The following is a 17,745-nucleotide window of genomic DNA, read 5'->3' as shown; positions in this document are numbered from 1 at the left end:
TGATGATGCTCAAGGCCAGAGAATTAAGCAGAGGTGAGGTCATGGAGGTCCTTAGACCTCAGGACCTATGCAAAGGTGGTTAAAGTGGCTCAAGAATGAGTGACAGGATGAGATTTCTATTTAGAGAGTTTTCTGGCAATGCAGTGTAATTCTGAGGGATTATGTTAGATGCAGTGAGCTTATTTAGCAGGATATTATGGAAACCCTGTGGAGAAATATTGGCTTCCAAAGACTAGGAGAGTATCTTTGAGAATGGAAAGGGGGAATGGATTCCTATGTTTAGGTGTTAGAATCAATGTATTTTGGAAATGGCTCATGTGTGAGGTGAAGGGAAGGAAAGAATTAAATATAATGCCTATGTCAGTGCCTTGATCCCTGCAAACTAGAGTACAGGGTTGGCTGGTTTGGGACATGTAGAGTTGGAGCTGCTATAGAACACTCAAGTAAGTTGACGGATGGACAGATGGGTAGTCAGACCTACATTTGGGGTAGGAATTTTGATCTGGGAGTCATAGAGATAGCAGTTGAAGACATAGAAATGGATAAAACACCCAATGAGAGAAGAGGGCCCTGGACAGAAAGAATCCAGAGAATCACAGATATGTAATGAATTGGCAGAAGAAGCACTGACTACAATGAAGACTGAGTAGTAGTAACCAGAAATCCAAGGAAAGGAAAACCAGGACAACATGGGATTCTACAATACAAGTTAAAATACACTTCAAGAAGGATGGAGTGGGCATCAGTTAATTATTGAGAGGTTAAATAAAATATGATCTGTAAGATACGTTATATTTGGTATCTTATTTATTAAAATTTACCACCAGTAAAAACATAGGTGATCATAATAATGGTAAATTATTATCATTATTATTTTTATTATCAATACCATTATGTTACTATTAAGTTCTGACTAGAGATATCATTTTATTTTTAATTTTTATAATTTCAATTTTATAAACATTTTTATTCATTTAAACATTTTTGTCTCTTGAAGTAGAATGAACACTTTGTAACTGAACTAAAATAATTGTATATACTTCAAAATCCAAATAATAATATTCAGTAATTATCTGATAATAATCTGAAGATTTCTCTGGTGACACTTAAATTTTAAAATATCAAATAGCTGTTATTCTAGAATTTATATTTAATTAGCTGACGTTCTTAGAATGTGTTATATTGTTTGTATAGTGATTTATTTTAAAATGCTGCAGAATAAACACTATGCTGTGTCTAATTTACTTTAATCTAAACCTGGGGAGTAGCTTTTAGAGTCTTAAATTCCTAATTAAGAGTCAATGCTCTGAAGGTGGCTCTATAACACTATAAAGATGATTATCAAAACTTATCAGGAGTATGTTAATTAGCATCAAAGACGCTAGAAATAATTCAATGTGTTGTTAGCTGTAAAACTCTATGAAATATAAAAGCTTTATTTCTAAATTAATGAAAAGAATAAGCTGATATTACCTTTTTTAATATACCAAAGTTGATATTCTAAAACACATCTAGAAATAAACTCTTATTCTCTGTGTAAACAAAATGCACAAATATTTTTAGAGGTAATTGATGATATTCTTTAGAGCAATGAATTAAAAATCTATTTCAGATTATGACTTTGTTGAATTCAGTGATGCTATAATTTAAATAAATTAAATGATACATTATGTGTCCCCAAAATGTACATTAAGAAGCATAAACTTTTTCCAATTTGAAGGTAGCACTGTATATATTTTACAGCGTGCACTACACTGTTTTTAATCTTGAATATCAATGGGATGTCTGAAAAATTTTGGAGTTAAGAAACCACATTCCTCTCTTCCTTCTCCCGGATCCTTAACTCTCACGCTAAGGAACCCAGAGATATTTAGCCTTTCTTGATAAGCAGGAGAAGTCCAGGTTAATGGAATCATTCTCAGTTGGTAAAGAGAAATAAGAAGAAGAAAACATAACTCTCATAACTCTAACTTATCTCTGTGACTTCCAGTAGAATTTCATGTTAACCACCTTAGAGACTTCTGGAGAAAGCTATTACACATTCAGGGTTTTATGATCCTTAGTGCCAAAAGTTTCTCTATATCTAAAGCAAGTGCTTAACTGACAAAAATCATTAGAGCTACTTCCTCTTTTTCTGTCTCCAGGCAACATGCTATACTCAGGAAGATGTTGTGTACTTAGTGATTATCATCTAGTTGCTCCCCTGCTTGTTATTCAGTGGATGGTGGTCATTGTTCATAGTAGTCTGACTCTAATGCTAGCTTGGAAACTCCAAATAAGGGGTGGGGGGAGCTGGGGTGGAGGTAATCCATCATTCCTATGGAGCTGTGGAAGAAGGCCAGGCAGAGGGCAGGTAGCAAAAATCACAGAAGACAGTAGTTCATGTAGGGATGACAAGCTAGGTCCAGAAGTTTTCTGGCAGAGAGAAAAGAGGCAACCAGCAAGCTAGCCAGAAATAGCATACCACAGACTATAAGTGACTACACTGTGGATTTCTTAGAAAAATAAACTTCTAACGATTCATAGATCCAGGCAAATTTTGCCTTTGAAGGTTGTTAACAAGGGAGACCATGCACTTGTTGGAATGGTGTCATTGCCCAAAACCACTTGGGAATTTTTTTGGAAAAGTCTTCAGAACCTTTGGCATGATCATCTAGCTTTCCTTAATGGAAGCAGATTACTATCCATTAATGTAATATTTACCAAAGTTCCCCATAAACTACCTCATAATTATCTAAAATACCTAGATGAATAGGAATTTCTGAGGTTAGGACACAGTGATTTGCATTTTGTAGGCTTTTCAAGATCTTAGTAAACTACTACATTAAATACAAGATGATTTGGTAAACAGAGAATGTGGCAGGGACAAATCAATGGCTCTGCAAAGTTACACAAAAATGGGTAATAGGTATATATGGCTATAAAGGAATGAGATGGACTTTCCTGTCTTGTGTATCAGTTACATTAGACTTTTCCAGATGAAAATTTCCAACTGTTTTGAGCAACATTGTAATGGTAACATTTAGGTCATAGTCCTTTGGAAACTTTGAAGGTCCTTGAAAATATGTAAAATGCGATATGTCTATTTCAAAAAGAGTGTTATTTAAAGAGTCATACCTTGCAGTAAATTATTTTAAAACTTTTTAAGCCCTTGGCTGTATATTATTATTACAATATAAAAATATCATGTTTTTTCCCCCAGGAGATTTTGATGTATTCCCTTGTGTAGGGCCTAGGGCATGTTTTGTGGAGTAATACTATGTGTTCACATTTAAAAGAGCAAGAGTTATTTTCTTCCAAATTTATAATAGTTTAATTTGAATGTACCTCATTGAACAAGCTACACTTGCTTCCTTTCAAGATTCTGATACTTCCCCTGGAGGGAGTAATTTTTCCTGATTGGAAACACTGTCATACAGACAATGTGGGAGGGAAACTGAAAAGTAAACACTAATTTATGTACATGCGCTCCCCCCCCAACCCCCCCCGGCAAATGTTGTCAGTAAACTTAAAATACCCATCAAGGACAATGTTCCTGACCAACTCATTGGAGGTACTGTTTAGCTAGAATTTTTCATGCCTACTGTGATCAAATTCATAAGATGATTATTTAATTTTCACTTTATTAAATACTTCATTTATCAAAGACAATAGGAGAACATACCGCCTCTTTCTGAATTAAAAGTGTTGTCACTTAAGCAGTGGCAACAGGCAGTGTTCTTTTTCTCCTTATGTGAAAAGATAGTGGTATAAACTTAGAGAACAAAATTTCCAAAATTTACTTTTTCAGCAGTGTTGTCCCGGGTGCTTGCTAAATCTTGAGTGTCCAAGTTCATCTCAGGTTCCATATTGGCATAAACAACAATATAAAATTTAATGACATCCAGGTGTGGAGACGGTTGCTACTCTCCTGGGAGTTGGAGACCTGATTGCCAAGTCTGGAAACAGTTTCTGAATTCCATGTATTTGTATTCTCTTCTTTCTGTTCAGCACAAGGAAACTGTGCTAAGGAAACTTTGTTAACATCTACTTTAAGAAGAGCTGGTAAGTGGCATTCACAGAATGGACAAGATAAATTGAAATCTTAATGGGACAGCAGCCAGATTCCAGACAAAAAGATTCCAAGATTCTCCTTGGAATCTTTTTGCCAAAGATTCCAAGTTTGCTCCTTTGGACTTGGACACTTGGGGAAAACTCACACCATGAGCATGCTATGGAATCATGTGTTTCTCATCAAGATCTGGCTAGCTCAGCTGCATTTTGGGGCGCATTAATGAGGGTTTTAGGATGTCAGTTTAGTCTCTGGCATTCAAGTTGTTTATATTGCCTGATTTTCAATTTTCTTTAGACACACTTCATAATACTGTGTTCCTTGCAGCAGTTTCTAGTTAAGGTAGTAATTCCTCATACATTAATTTTTGTTTGTCTTGGTGAGCTTAAGAATTAGATTATATATTATGATAGAAACCATCTAAATAATGAATGAAGTTTTTTTGTAGTTGTTTTAACAAAATAGAGAGCCTCCCCTCTACCCACCCCGCAAGAGAGAAATGTAAGCCACAAATGAAGGCGTCATAGCTGTCCGTGAGGCTTCAGCTGTAAGTCAGAAAACCTGCTTCTAAATAATGGCAGTGGCTAGTGTCATGGATTTGGTTTGTATTTCATAGGGAAAAAGCAGGGAATAGGAAATGAATAAGAGCTACCTATTTTCTAGCTGTATTGCAGATTCCTTAACATCCCTAACATCTTAGCAGCAAAGTTCTTATTTTCTCAGATGGGGCAGTGAGGGTATGGAAATGATCACCTCATGAGTTCTAGAAGATAAGTCTGAACAGATACTGAGCAAAGACACTTTGCATTCCATCTTGTTTCTGATATTTTAAATGTAAAATTTTAAGAGGATCGAGGAGGAAGAATGACTGTCTTTGTTTAGGATGGTAAGAGGTCTAGGCTCCACCCCTCCAGAGGTAACGCTTAACCCCTACACCCTGAGACTATTATATATCTAATGATTTGCCTCTGTGAGTGTGTGTGAGGGTGAGTCATGGCTCTTATTCCTTACACAGGCAAGGAATGGAGATAGTAAAGAAGGATCTCTGTCTTATTGGACATGTATTTCTTCATACTAGTTTTGAGGCTCCCTAAATTATTCTTACCTCAGTTGCTTCTTGAGAATAGGAAAAGACTGAAATTTATTTGAGGCTTAAAGTGAGACTCTGAGGCTGTATGTTTTTCCCACTGAAGTATTTAAGATGATGCATTTCTGACTCATTATCATGATTTTCACTATTATAACATCGAAATGACTTCTCTTTGTATCATCTATCACCTGAAAAGACCACAATTCTGAATCAGCAGAAAAGGGCCTTTTCTCCTCCTCCAGGACCGATGGATCATAACATCCTTCCCTACTGTGATACCTGACTTAGCTTGACCTGGAATTACTGTTCCCCATGCACTTGGTGGGATAATAACATTGTAGAAATGTTAAACAAACCACCAGGGGGCTGAGCAGCTGTATCACTTGGGCCTTGGACCAGAGCTCTCATCCTTGGACAAAATTACCTCCATAAAGTTACTGGCAACAAGTCCATTGAGATCTCAGTGCTGTTGCTTCCTGGCTGCTTCAAACTATTACAATCCTGGAAACTAGGAGGTTAACCATTAAAAAAATATATGTTATGAAAAAATAAACCAAAGACAGAGAACTGAATGTGTAATATATCAAAATATTTGCATATCATATATCTGATAAAGGACTTGTATCCAAAATATACAAGGAACTCTTACAATTCAATAAGGAAATAACTCAACTAAAGATATAAACAAAGATCTCCCCAAAGAAGATAGATAGATGGTAAATAACTATATGAAAAAATGCTCAAAATAATTTGTTTTTAAGGAAATGTAAATTAAAACAACAATGAGATGCCACCACACACCTACTGGAATGGTTAAATGCAAAAAATCGATACCAAGTGAAGTGAGGATTGCAGAGAGCTCATGCATTGCTGGTGGGAATGCAAAACTGTATAGCCACTTCAGAAGATAGTCTCTTAGGAAGCTGAACAAAGTCTCAGCGTGCAATCCAGCAATTGTGCTCCTAGGTATTTACTCAAGCGAGCTGAAAACTTATGTCCACACAAAAACCTACACATGAATGTTTACAGCAGCTTTATTCATAATTGCTAAAAGCTGGGAGCAACCAAGATGTTCTTCAATAGGTGAATGGATAAACAAATGAGTACATCCATACAATATAATATAAATACAAAAAGAAATAAGCTATTGTATTAGTAGTTAGGGTTTTCCAGATAAAAATAGGGTATCAATAGGATGTATACATATATGTGTGTGTGTGTATGTATATATATATGTATATTCAGAAGAATATATAACAGAAGGTAGAATTGGTTCAAACAATTATGAAGGCTCAGAAGTCCTTAGATTTGCAGTTGACAAGATCAAGAAAATCAAAGTTTAGGTCAAGTCTGAGTCCAAGGGCCTGAAACTAGGAGAACCAATGGTATGGGTTCCAGTCTGAAAGCCGGCAGACTTAAGATACAAGAAGAGCCCATGCAGTCAAAGGATGTGGTTCCTGTTGACTGCATTCTGGATTCCAGCAGGAAGCCTTCCCAATAAGCTGTGGGGAAAATGTATTTTGTATGATACTGTAGTGATGGCTACATGACAGTGTGCATTTGTCAAAACTCATAGAACTTTATAGCAGAAAAAGTGCACCTTGGTGTAAAAACTTTGTTTTAAACCAGAATCACTTAGGAAATCAGATCCCAGGATGGAATGCAGACTGCGATTTAAAACATCTGATTATATACAATATATGGCATAACCTCACTGAAGGGGTAGGAGAAAAGATGCTAACCTAAATAACTTTGGAAATGAGTGGAGGCTGTAAGACTTCATTTTATTATATCTACATAAACTGTATACAAGCACTGTTCTCTGGTTGATAAAGCTGTTACTCAGAGAGGGTACGTGTTAACAAATAAGAAACAATTCAGAAATAATCCATTCCCAACTATTTCAGTCTCCCTTACACCTGCTCTTCTTTATGTTTTTGTTTTCGTCTTTTTTTTCCCCACAGTGTGCTTACAATCTCCTAAAAGAGTAGATTACCCATTTATTTATTAGGTTAATTGTCCATCGTTTTTCCTTATTCAGACTTGAGCTCTACAGAGTTAGGCATCTTGGGCCTAGATCATAGTAGGTTCTCAATAAATTCTGTTGAATCATTTTGAATTGAATAGAACATGCTTTGTTAAATATCAACATAATGTCCATTGGAGACACTACAGAAAAAAATGGTTAATGTGGAAACTCCAGAACCAGCTCACCCAGAAGTGAATCCTACCTCCAATAGTTACTTGCTCTACGACCCTAGGAAAGTAACTTAAAATTCAGCTAGGGAAACTGCCATGGCATACAGTTAAAAAGCAGGTTCAAATATCACGAAATATCAAGTAATCCTCATACCTATTTACTCAAATTTCATTTTCTTTGGGGAGTAAGACTAGAATTTTTTTTCTCTACCAGTAATTTTAGTGCTATTAAAGCCAATATTGAAGCACAGAGGAAAAAAATTCTACCACAAATGTGAAACATGCATCTCTATAGACTTTAAAATATCTATTTTATTTACAGTGAAAAGTACATAGACAGCCTGGAGTCTTTGAGGGTGCAAGGAATAATGTTTTATCTGACTTCACCTACATCAGAGTTCACACAGCAGTATTTCTGCAAGAGCAGTGCAATGAGTAGATCAGTCAGCAAGGTTATTTGTTGAGTAAGGTTCCAAATAAACTTTTTTGTTTTTCTGATTTACTATACAGAGAGGACACCAACAGTACTGTGGAAATAATGGGTTGTTCTCCAAATTGGGCCCCTCTGACAGTGATTATCATAGATTAGAATGGGGGAAATCAAATGCCCAATTCTAATAAGTAAAGCATTAGCAGAAAATGATTGCTTTTCTACTAACCACTAAATTCTGAAGACTGAATGCCAAAGATTTTATCTAATGTACTTAAACTAACTTATTCCTCTTAAAATAATTTTTTAAATGTGTCTGGTAAAGAGACTGTATTTCAGAACAGTGAAGCTTGTTTTAAGTATTTTCCAAACATCTAAGACATTTAAACATATTAAGTACTAAGAGTAGCTAAATTTGCTGAATTTCAAAAAATAGAATTGATTGTTATCTATTAGCTGAGCCTGAATGATAAGATAACTACAACCAAATGATATGGAGAAGAATTAAACCTATGAAAACAGACTGAGTGATGAATTCTCTTTAATGAAGCTTGATAGAGAAGAATGTTAGTAAAATATTAATTCATAATTAACCTGTTCTATTTACTTGCAAAGGTGAGCTAATGTTGCTGTCATTTACAGTAGCAAAACAGTCTTTACATCCTTATGCCACCAACTGTTTTTCTTCTAATTTTCCAAGACCTTTGCTCTTTGACTAGCCCAAACATAACAGTAGCTTAGTGCAAGATAGTCCCAATGGTCATTTAATGTAGATAATAATCCTGAATGATTTTGGCTTCCATTAGGATGACCCATGATGCCATCACCTCTTGGGAGTTTGTTAACTAACAGTATCTCAGAAAGGAGCTATAGTACTATCCAGATTCCTCAAATACTTCCTGAGTGGCCTCTACAACTATTCCCCAGACACTGAGACAGAAACTGGAGGTACAGGTATGAAAATGAGAAATACATTCTATCTGTCCTTAGATTGCCCATAGTCTTGTAAATGAAACAGGCATGTAAAAAAATAATAATGATACAGTGTGATATAAAACAATAGAATGTGTACAATGAATTTTAGAGTGAAGATTGTGTTTAACAAGTCAGGAGTCATGAAATCTTCAAAGAGAAACTTAAACATGTTTTAAATTGATAAGAGTTCTCTAACCAACAGCCTGAGAATAGGCATTCCAGAGAATAAACAGCACTGACAAGGAATTGGAGGGGTATTCAGGGAACTACCTGTGTTTTGGTACTTCTAGAGCATAAGACCAGAGACAAGGCCAATACTCAAGATTCATATTTTTTTGGCACTCTAAAAAAACATTACCTGGTTGGAAATTAGTCATGGAAGGTATCTGAACCTGAGGGGGAGTAGAGAGGATTATGATCAGATCATCATTTCAGAGAACGCTCTGGTAGCAGTGGGGATGCTATGCCCTAGGGAAGTAAGGCCGAAAGCAGGTAAATTAAAGAGTCCACAGCAATGGTGTGGTATCAGATGACAAGTGTTTGAACTAAAGCAATGAAAGTGGAGATGTAGAGAAAGCAGCAAATTTGAAATAAATTTAAGAAATTAAACAGACAGTTGGGGTGGATTACAGAGGAGAGAGAAATTCTAGAAGGACTCTTGGGAGCTCTGTGTACTGTGTTAGTAAGGAATCGCTTTCTACTGCTAGTAACAGATACCAGAAATAACAGTGGTTAAAATAAGTAGCAGTTTATTTCCCTCTGCAATGAGCAGAATGTGGGAAGCATTCTCAGCCTAGATGATAGCCATGCAGTGTTAACAGAGACTCGGGCTCCTTCAACCTGCTGCTCCACCATCTGTTTTTCTTCTTCGTTAGATTGTGCATGGTCCAGGGTGGTTGCTGCAGCTTAAGTACCATTTCCATATACCATGCAGGGAGCAGAAAGTGGAAGAGACCAAATGAGCTCAGCACAGCCTTTTCTCTCCCTTTTAAAAGGCTCACAGAATACTCACCTAACAACTTCCACATTTATTTCTTTGGCCAGAACTTAGTAACATGGTCAAACCTAGTGGCAAGGGTGGCTGGGAAGTGTACTTTATCTGAACACTTTGCCACTCTGAATATATTTAATGTTGGGTTACCAAACAAGAAGGAGAAATGGGTATTAGAAGGACAATTACTTTCTTTACAAGTGACTTGTAACCAACAAGAAAAAGTATATAATGAAAGAATATTATTAGGTGTGGGACAGAGTTGGGGAGTAGTTAATGTATTTACTTTTGGATAAACTGAACAGGGTATGCTGTTGGTCTTAGGGAATGTACCATCGATATCAGTCAGGTGTACCAATGTCCAATGGAGAAGGCAACTCTTGATTTAAAAGTAAAAGTACAGTTAGCTATCTTGACTTGAGAGTCATCTCATAGTGTGAAAATACAAAAGATAAGCCCAGCATTCCTGATCTCCTCAATAGTACTAAAGCTGAAGACAGGCATGAATTGCAACAATGGAGCCAGGTATAATAACCACATTTCAGTACATTTCTATACCTCCCTAGAGGGGTGGTTTTTATTGAATTTGAACTGTCACAAGGAATATACAGAATATCCTCAAATACAAACCAGGCTGAGGTCAGTAATGTCTTCTGCTCTCACAAAGGTATCATCACCATGACCTTGGGTGAAACAGGATGCTTCTTCCTCTTTTGTTTTTGTTTTTGTTTTTTTAGGTTGTGTTATTCACAACCTAAACAGTCTTTCTACCTTTTTTAAAAATTTAAATAAATGTTTTTAAAGCACCTATTACCAAGCTCCAGGCACTGAAGAAAAGGAAAATCAAAAAAGGATCTATGTTACTTGACAAATGTGACTCAACTCATAACCTTTTATCAATCAGTATGGAAATGAAATTAGTAGCCTATTCCCCTGACATCCACACTCTTGTCAGGAACTTTTCCAAATATATGACATGTAACAACAAAGAAGAGTTACATCTCTGGCAGGTGTGGGAATTCCTGATTTTTTAATTTAATATCCCTCTATTTCAAAGAGTCAAAGCACTCTTTTTTTCCAAGTTGCATATTGGAGATAGATGAATATATATTGTATACTTATAGTTATATATTACAAAAGACCAAGCCTATAATTATAGAGATGATTTTCCAGTGGAAACTATAAGATACGAAGTTATAAACAGGTTTGGTTGAGTGTGCTCCTTATGGAACATGAAGCTTTGTATTATTTAAAAATTTTATAACAAAAATGCTTTTCATGTTAAGTTTTTGATAAGCTGCTTCAATAGACTAAATACAGTTTTGTTCTCTTTATAATGTCCTAATTTTCAAGTACTTTCTTATTTTCTATAAACAAGGCTGATATAACAAATTTCAGATATCAAAGGTCAAAACTTGTTTAGGCTGGTTCCTAGATTGAAATCATTTAGTCTTTTAAAGACATTTGGATTTATCTGAATAAGCTGAATTACTGAAGAATCCAAATTCCATCTTACTGGCTTATTAAATTTTGAAAATGCAAGGAATTTTAATTTAAAAGTATTATTTTTTCCCTGGAAATGATTCCTCTCTATGCTAGGATTAAAATTCAATAGAACTGAGTTATTGACACTATAACTAGTGCTAATTTTCTGACATATTAATTAGTCTCTGTGAATGAGTTAATTAAAATATGTGTGTAAGTTCTGTAATTCAAAATATAAAGATATTTTTCCAGCTGTACAAGATAAATGAATTCCTTTGCTTACTTTCTACTCTGTTTATTATTGACTTTAATAATATTGAACAACCTGGCTATCCTTTAAAATAACAGTGTCATTCTCGCATACTGGTAACTGGGTTTTACCAATCTTTTTAATAATATAATCACTTTGGTAACATCATACTCTAAGCTTTAATGCTGCAGTATTCAAGGAGTTAAATAGAATCCCTCTGTAAAATCCCTGATATAATTTGTAGCAGTAGTGTTCTTTAATCGCTATATAATTTCCCTCCTAAGTAAATTCTTTCTAATCCTCAGGACTACATTTCTAAATCCTTAGGACTATGCCTTTTGGAAAGGGATACTTTATTACTTATTAAATAGCTTTTCAAGAGCTTTTCCTCAAATAGATGATCAAACCAGATAAAATAGAAAAGGTCAAGGGAAAAATATTTTATTATACTCATTAGCTATGAGCTCATGTGTTTATCCTTTACATAATTTTGGTTGAAAAAATTTTCATATTCTCAAATACATAGTTATCTTCATGTAATTTAACAAAAATAATCCTAAATGATAATAAAATAGGTCTCAAAGTTCAGCAACATTTTAAACTTCAGGTGAGTATAGTGCTTAGTTTAATTTTATTGATTAATTCCATACTACCCTTTGGTTTCAAACCTTGTGATTAAAATGATCTATCGCTATTTTACTGCTTTCTTGTCATAGTAACAAAAATTAAATATTAAACATAATTAACTTTTATTAACTAATTGAGGACTTAGTATCATTATGCTATAGTTTTATGTAGTTACTCTCATGTAACTCATAAAGGGCACAGGTAAGCTTTCATTACACCTATAACTGCCTGTATTTAAAAAAAATAAGTTATTGTATTCATTTGTTTCTTTTACATTTGTCCCTTTGACCTAAAATTAAAGCTAAAAACCACTTCAGTAAAGTTCCTTGGTCACTGAGTTTGAGTACATTGGCATATGTAATGGCAAACAAAATAATAGCATATAGTTTATATACCTACAATTCTAGAATAATTACATACTTAGATTGAAAGGAAAATGTCTGTTCATCTTCTGCTGAGTTCTATCTTAATGACTTTTCCTTTTGTTTACTAGGTTGGAGTATTAATGATATTTGTTGATCTATTTCTGCATTATTTTTGTCTCTATTGAGATTCATCAACCTTCAGATAGTTTTACCAATATTTCTCGTATTTCAAGCTTGTTCTGAAGTCACTGGAAATGTAACAGCTAGACATTTGATTTTGAATGTCCGAAATCCTACCTTGTCATACAAAAAAAGACTCAAGGAGAAATTAGCTGATCACATATAATAACATATTATACTGTAGAAGAGGGAAAATCAATATACATAAATGCAAGACTTTTACACAATAGATAGGTCCTGGAAGGACTAATTTGCTAAAAGAGAAAGCAACACAAGAATAGCCATCAGCTGAGTACAGCACTTGAATTTCATTGCAGTCTTTTCTTGATACTGTATCTGCTACTATAATTGGAAGTGAGAACTATCAGGGTTCAGAATTTTCCTTCTGACAGAAGCCTTTTTGACATTTATGTTCATTCTACCTGAACTATATGCTTCTGCTTCTGTTGCTGCAATGCTTGCAATTAGCTTTCAAACAGCTCTTCGTTCACTGGGCCTCAAATACAATGCTTTAAAATATTCTGAGCAAAAAACAGCATTGTGTTTTGTTTTTATCTTCATTTAGAATGTAAAGTATCATTTTTGGAGTCATTTAGGGTAAACAGTTCCAGGAATTTCTTTTACTTATTTTCCCCAACTCCCAATTCCTTTGAATCAATTACTCCTCCAATTATGCAGCATCCTCATTACAAGATCATCACAAGGGAAAACAATTTGATCCTATTAGAATACACAGATTCAAAATAGGAAACGCTGTGTTGAGTAAATAAAAGATTATGTGTTGGGCTATTTTTCATGTATATAGGGAGTACACATTTTCAGCCTTTTACAAATGAAACCATAGACATGAGAAGATGAAATCAGTTTCCTTTGAGTTGAGTCTTTTAGTAATCAAGCAGCTTTCATATTATTAAGTGCATGCCTGAAGAAAAACAACAACGCCTTTAAAAAATTCTGTGCATTGGGCATACAGTGAGACTCTGCAGGCATTTTCTGAGAATCAACCGAAAGAGCAAATATAATGCGTCATAATATTAAAATATTGCCGACTTTTCTTCCAGGGCAGAGAAAGGAAAAAGTAAAATCATCATACAACAAATATTTGAAATTGGAGTTGATGAAAAAGCCAAGAATTGTGAGTGCTCTCTAACATGTTTTTCAAGTTAGGATTTTAATTCCATTTGACATTGAACTTTCCTCCTTCCTAAATTCCCTTATATTTATCATATAAATGTGAAATAAAAGAATAACAATCATATTTGAAAGTGTAGAAGACTAACAATTAAAACTTTGAAGGTCTGAAATGATGAAGATAAAGTACTGATTATAAAGATGTTTACAATTAAAACATAACTGGAATGAATTAGCAAACATGTAAATGCAAGTACAAAATATAAATCCTTTGTGTGTTTTTTTTTGTTTTATTTTGTTTTGCAAAGTACTGATCTAATTTGCCATCATGTTTTTAAGATGAATATTTGCTGTGAATGGCCCTACATTTGTTTAATGACTTTCCCTTATTGGAAACTAATAAACATTTTAGATTATTTCTGCTATCTCAGTTATGCCTCAGAAGGTAACAGGAGTGGAGTTATAGATGTTTTATTTATGGCTTTCTGAAGGAACCCATTCCCTGGGATCTGTAGAATCATTATAATCCTAGGTCATCTCAAATATAATGCTGTGCTTGTAGGCCAAGGATGGAGACTACAGAAGGACCACATAAAAGGAAAGTTATACACCTCTGACCTTATTTAATGGAATCTCGTTGGACTGTAGTGATAGGAAGAGCTAACATTGAAATGATGCTGGAAAGTATTTTGTAATATCAAGGCTTTAAAAATCTTTTCTTGCCTTTCCCTCATGGAATGAAAATTACTATGTGATCAATAAAAACCCTTAGAGTTTACTTGTCTGTATCTGGTTCATAATATTGTGGAACACCAAGCAGTCATTGCTACACGGACAGGTAGGAGAAAACAGTGAGGGGCAGAAACTGTGAGCAACTTTTGCAGGATTCGGGGGACAGAGACAATCTTGACTGCATGTAAGATTGTGGGCACTGCCCCAGTCCTGGAAGAAGAATACCTGTCTGCCTCAGGTATACTACCTGCATAGTCATGCAAGCCAATCAGAGATGGTAAGACTCCTCAGTCTGCTTTTTTATTTATTTATTTATTTTTTTTGCGGTACATGGGCCTCTCACTGTTGTGGGCTCTCCCATTGTGGAGCACAGGCTCTGGATGCACAGGCTCAGTGGCCATGGCTCACGGGCCCAGCCGCTCCGCGGCATGTGGGATCTTCCCGGACCGGGGCACGAACCCATGTCCCCTGCATCAGCAGGCAGACTCTCAACCACTGTGCCACCAGGGAAGCCCCCTCAGTCTGCTTCTTAGCTGTCCTAACTATATACTCCCTCTCCACACCACGCAAGTAATACAAACTACCAAATAAAACTAGAGAAAGGAGAAATTTTCCTCTTTCCCTTTTGATAAGAACTACTCTTTAACAGAAATCCACATAACATCTAACAGGTACTTACATGACAATAACAAAATTTTAGACTTTTCTTCATGAGGATTAAGAAAGCAATGGGAAAAAAAGACCAAACCAATCATTTTAAACTGACCTGATCCAGCTGGCTACTCAACATTCGGTGGCCTTTGAAGATTAGGGTTGAGTGTATACTGCATGGCATCTGGTTATCAGGTGGCCTGTTAAAATAAAAGTAAGTTTAGACCAAATATGCCAATGAACCACATTTATTAACAGGAAGATACAAAACTTCATACAAGTTCTTGAAAACGTGGGGATGTATCTTCTGTCCTCAGGCACACTGACAAGAATGCAAACACATGTGACAGCAGAATCAGCCTAGCTTTAGTTGAGTTTGACTACGCAGTCCTCTACACAGTAACAGAGACCTTGCACAGTGTGTCTAGTATCATGTTTTACTCCAAAGATGTTCAGCACCTGGACAAACAGGATATTTACATATTGTTCATGCCAGAGATGTGTTGCCATTCCGATGACCTGCATATCTTGAGTGTCACTAAAATTCAGCAAACTAATTTCCTACAATCTTTATTGTGATGTTCCCTCTGGGGTACATTTAAATAACGTCATTTGAAACCTCTTGCTGGTGAAGCTGTGTGCTTAGTTGCTTCAAACCCTAACTACCTGGGCCTCCACACATGTACTCCACTGTTTTGCCACAGAACATTGTAATAAATGACCAATATAATATTTATTATACAAAGATTACACAGTATAAAAGAGGAGACATGTATTCTGAGTAACCAAATGAAATAAACGCAAAGAAGGGAGAAAATTAATAATAAACACTTTATAATATCAGGGAGATCGAAGGGTAAATTAAATCTATCAAAGAGAATCATCCAAGATCCAGAAATAGAGCCTGTCAAAAAACCAAATTATCAAATTTAAATGTGCAATGGAGACCTTGAAGAACTGATAAGATACTATGGAAGATACTATGGAAAATTAAGGCCATGAATTAGAAGGGCAGTTAGAGGAATTCTCCCAGAACACAGCAGAAAAGAAGAAAGAGAGAAACAAAAGGAAAAAAAGAGAAAAGATGAGAAATTCAATATACATGTAATATGAAGTCCAGAATATAAATATAATTTCTAATATTTAGGGAATCCAAAACTGCCAGTTCCATTATTTATTCAAGTTATTCATGCTTATAATTAGACTAAAGTAATTTAATTTTAATGCAGGATTTGAATAATGGTTGTCACTCTAGATACATATTGTCCAATATGGTAGCCACATGCCATGATTAGCAACTGAGCACTTGAAATATGTCTAGTCTAAATTGATATGTGCTGTAAATGTAAAATCCACACTGATTTTGAAGACTGAGTATAAAACAAGAATATAAAATACCTACTTAATTTTTAAAACATTTATTACATGTTGAAATAATTGTTTGATATGTTGAGTTAAATAATAAAATGTATTACTAAAATGTATTCATCTGTTACTTTTTACTTTTTCAATGTATCTATTAGAAAATATTTTTATTGGATTGTGCTGCTCTAGACAATACTAACTTACCTTGGAAACAATTTGTTACTTTTATTTAGAATTACTTTCAAAACCTTGGGGCACATACCTAGGAAACTTTAGAAGCAAATCTCACTTGACTGTGGTCTGGATCTTGGAAAACAGTCAAAAGGCATTTTGAACAAAGTCTGTTAAGTGAGGTGGAGATAAAATTGGACAACACACTAGCAGTCAAAAACAAGGTTCCACAACTAAATATTGGATCTTCTAATTTTGGGTGACTCATTAATTGGATTGTAGTATATATCTCTTCAGGCTTCAATTCCCTTTTCTATAAAATGAGAAGTTTCTACTAGCATATTTTGAAGGCTCCTTCAGTTCTCTTTGTAATTTTGTTAATAATTTCACATTAGCCTTAATGGTATAAGATTGTGGATTTGGTTTTGGAATCTGCTGAAACACCTAAGGAATTATGTTTGCCATGTTCAAATCTATTAATGGCACTATTCTCCACTGAGAATAGAGACTTTAACCATCATAATACAAGCCCACTAAGGAAAACATTTCCTACCATTTCTTTCCTCTTGTGTGTTTGATTTCACTGGGCCATTTCTTTGTAAATGAAATAAATGGATGTTTAAAGGTTTACTTATAATCAAACACTAAACTAAAATTCACCCCTATAATGACTCTTTAGGTTTCACAAAATAGTTTCTACAATTTTCCTTTTATTTTTTAACAATTTTGATTAATAAAAGGCATTTCGTTGCATTTGATTTATTGAGCCTATATAGTTATACTCCTCTTTGTCTTATATTTTGTTAACTGTTTCTTTGATGACTTTATAAACACTTCAGTAAGAACTGAAAGTAATACAATCATTTCAACTCGTATTTAGAGAAAGCCTTTCAAAACTAAATGAATGGATTTTAAAGGTAATAAATCCTTTGGTCTTTTTCCATGTGGTTCTGGCAGAGTCTGTAATAGGAAAATAAAATTCTTTCACTGCAAATATATCTGTTATGTCTCTGAGCAGGAATGTGCTTTTTAATGAAATACTGAACATGTAT

At 34.8% G+C, this 17,745-nt stretch overlaps 1 protein-coding gene across 1 annotated transcript in view; it reads right to left on the bottom strand.

The window, feature by feature from the left end:
- The window catches only part of TMEM196 (transmembrane protein 196), a 210,511-nt gene that overhangs the window by 86,279 nt on the left and 106,487 nt on the right, over window positions 1-17,745 (bottom strand). Inside the window, exon 3 of the mRNA XM_060108597.1 lies at window positions 15,273-15,357. Coding sequence (XP_059964580.1) covers window positions 15,273-15,357 — 85 coding nt within the window. The remainder of the gene's footprint in view (window positions 1-15,272; window positions 15,358-17,745) is intronic.

The sequence above is a fragment of the Mesoplodon densirostris genome, chromosome 9 (assembly GCF_025265405.1).
Source record: "Mesoplodon densirostris isolate mMesDen1 chromosome 9, mMesDen1 primary haplotype, whole genome shotgun sequence".
NCBI classification, from domain to species: Eukaryota; Metazoa; Chordata; class Mammalia; order Artiodactyla; family Ziphiidae; genus Mesoplodon; species Mesoplodon densirostris.
The sequence above is the reverse complement of the archived record's forward strand: the minus strand, read 5'-3'. Positions and strand labels throughout refer to the sequence as shown.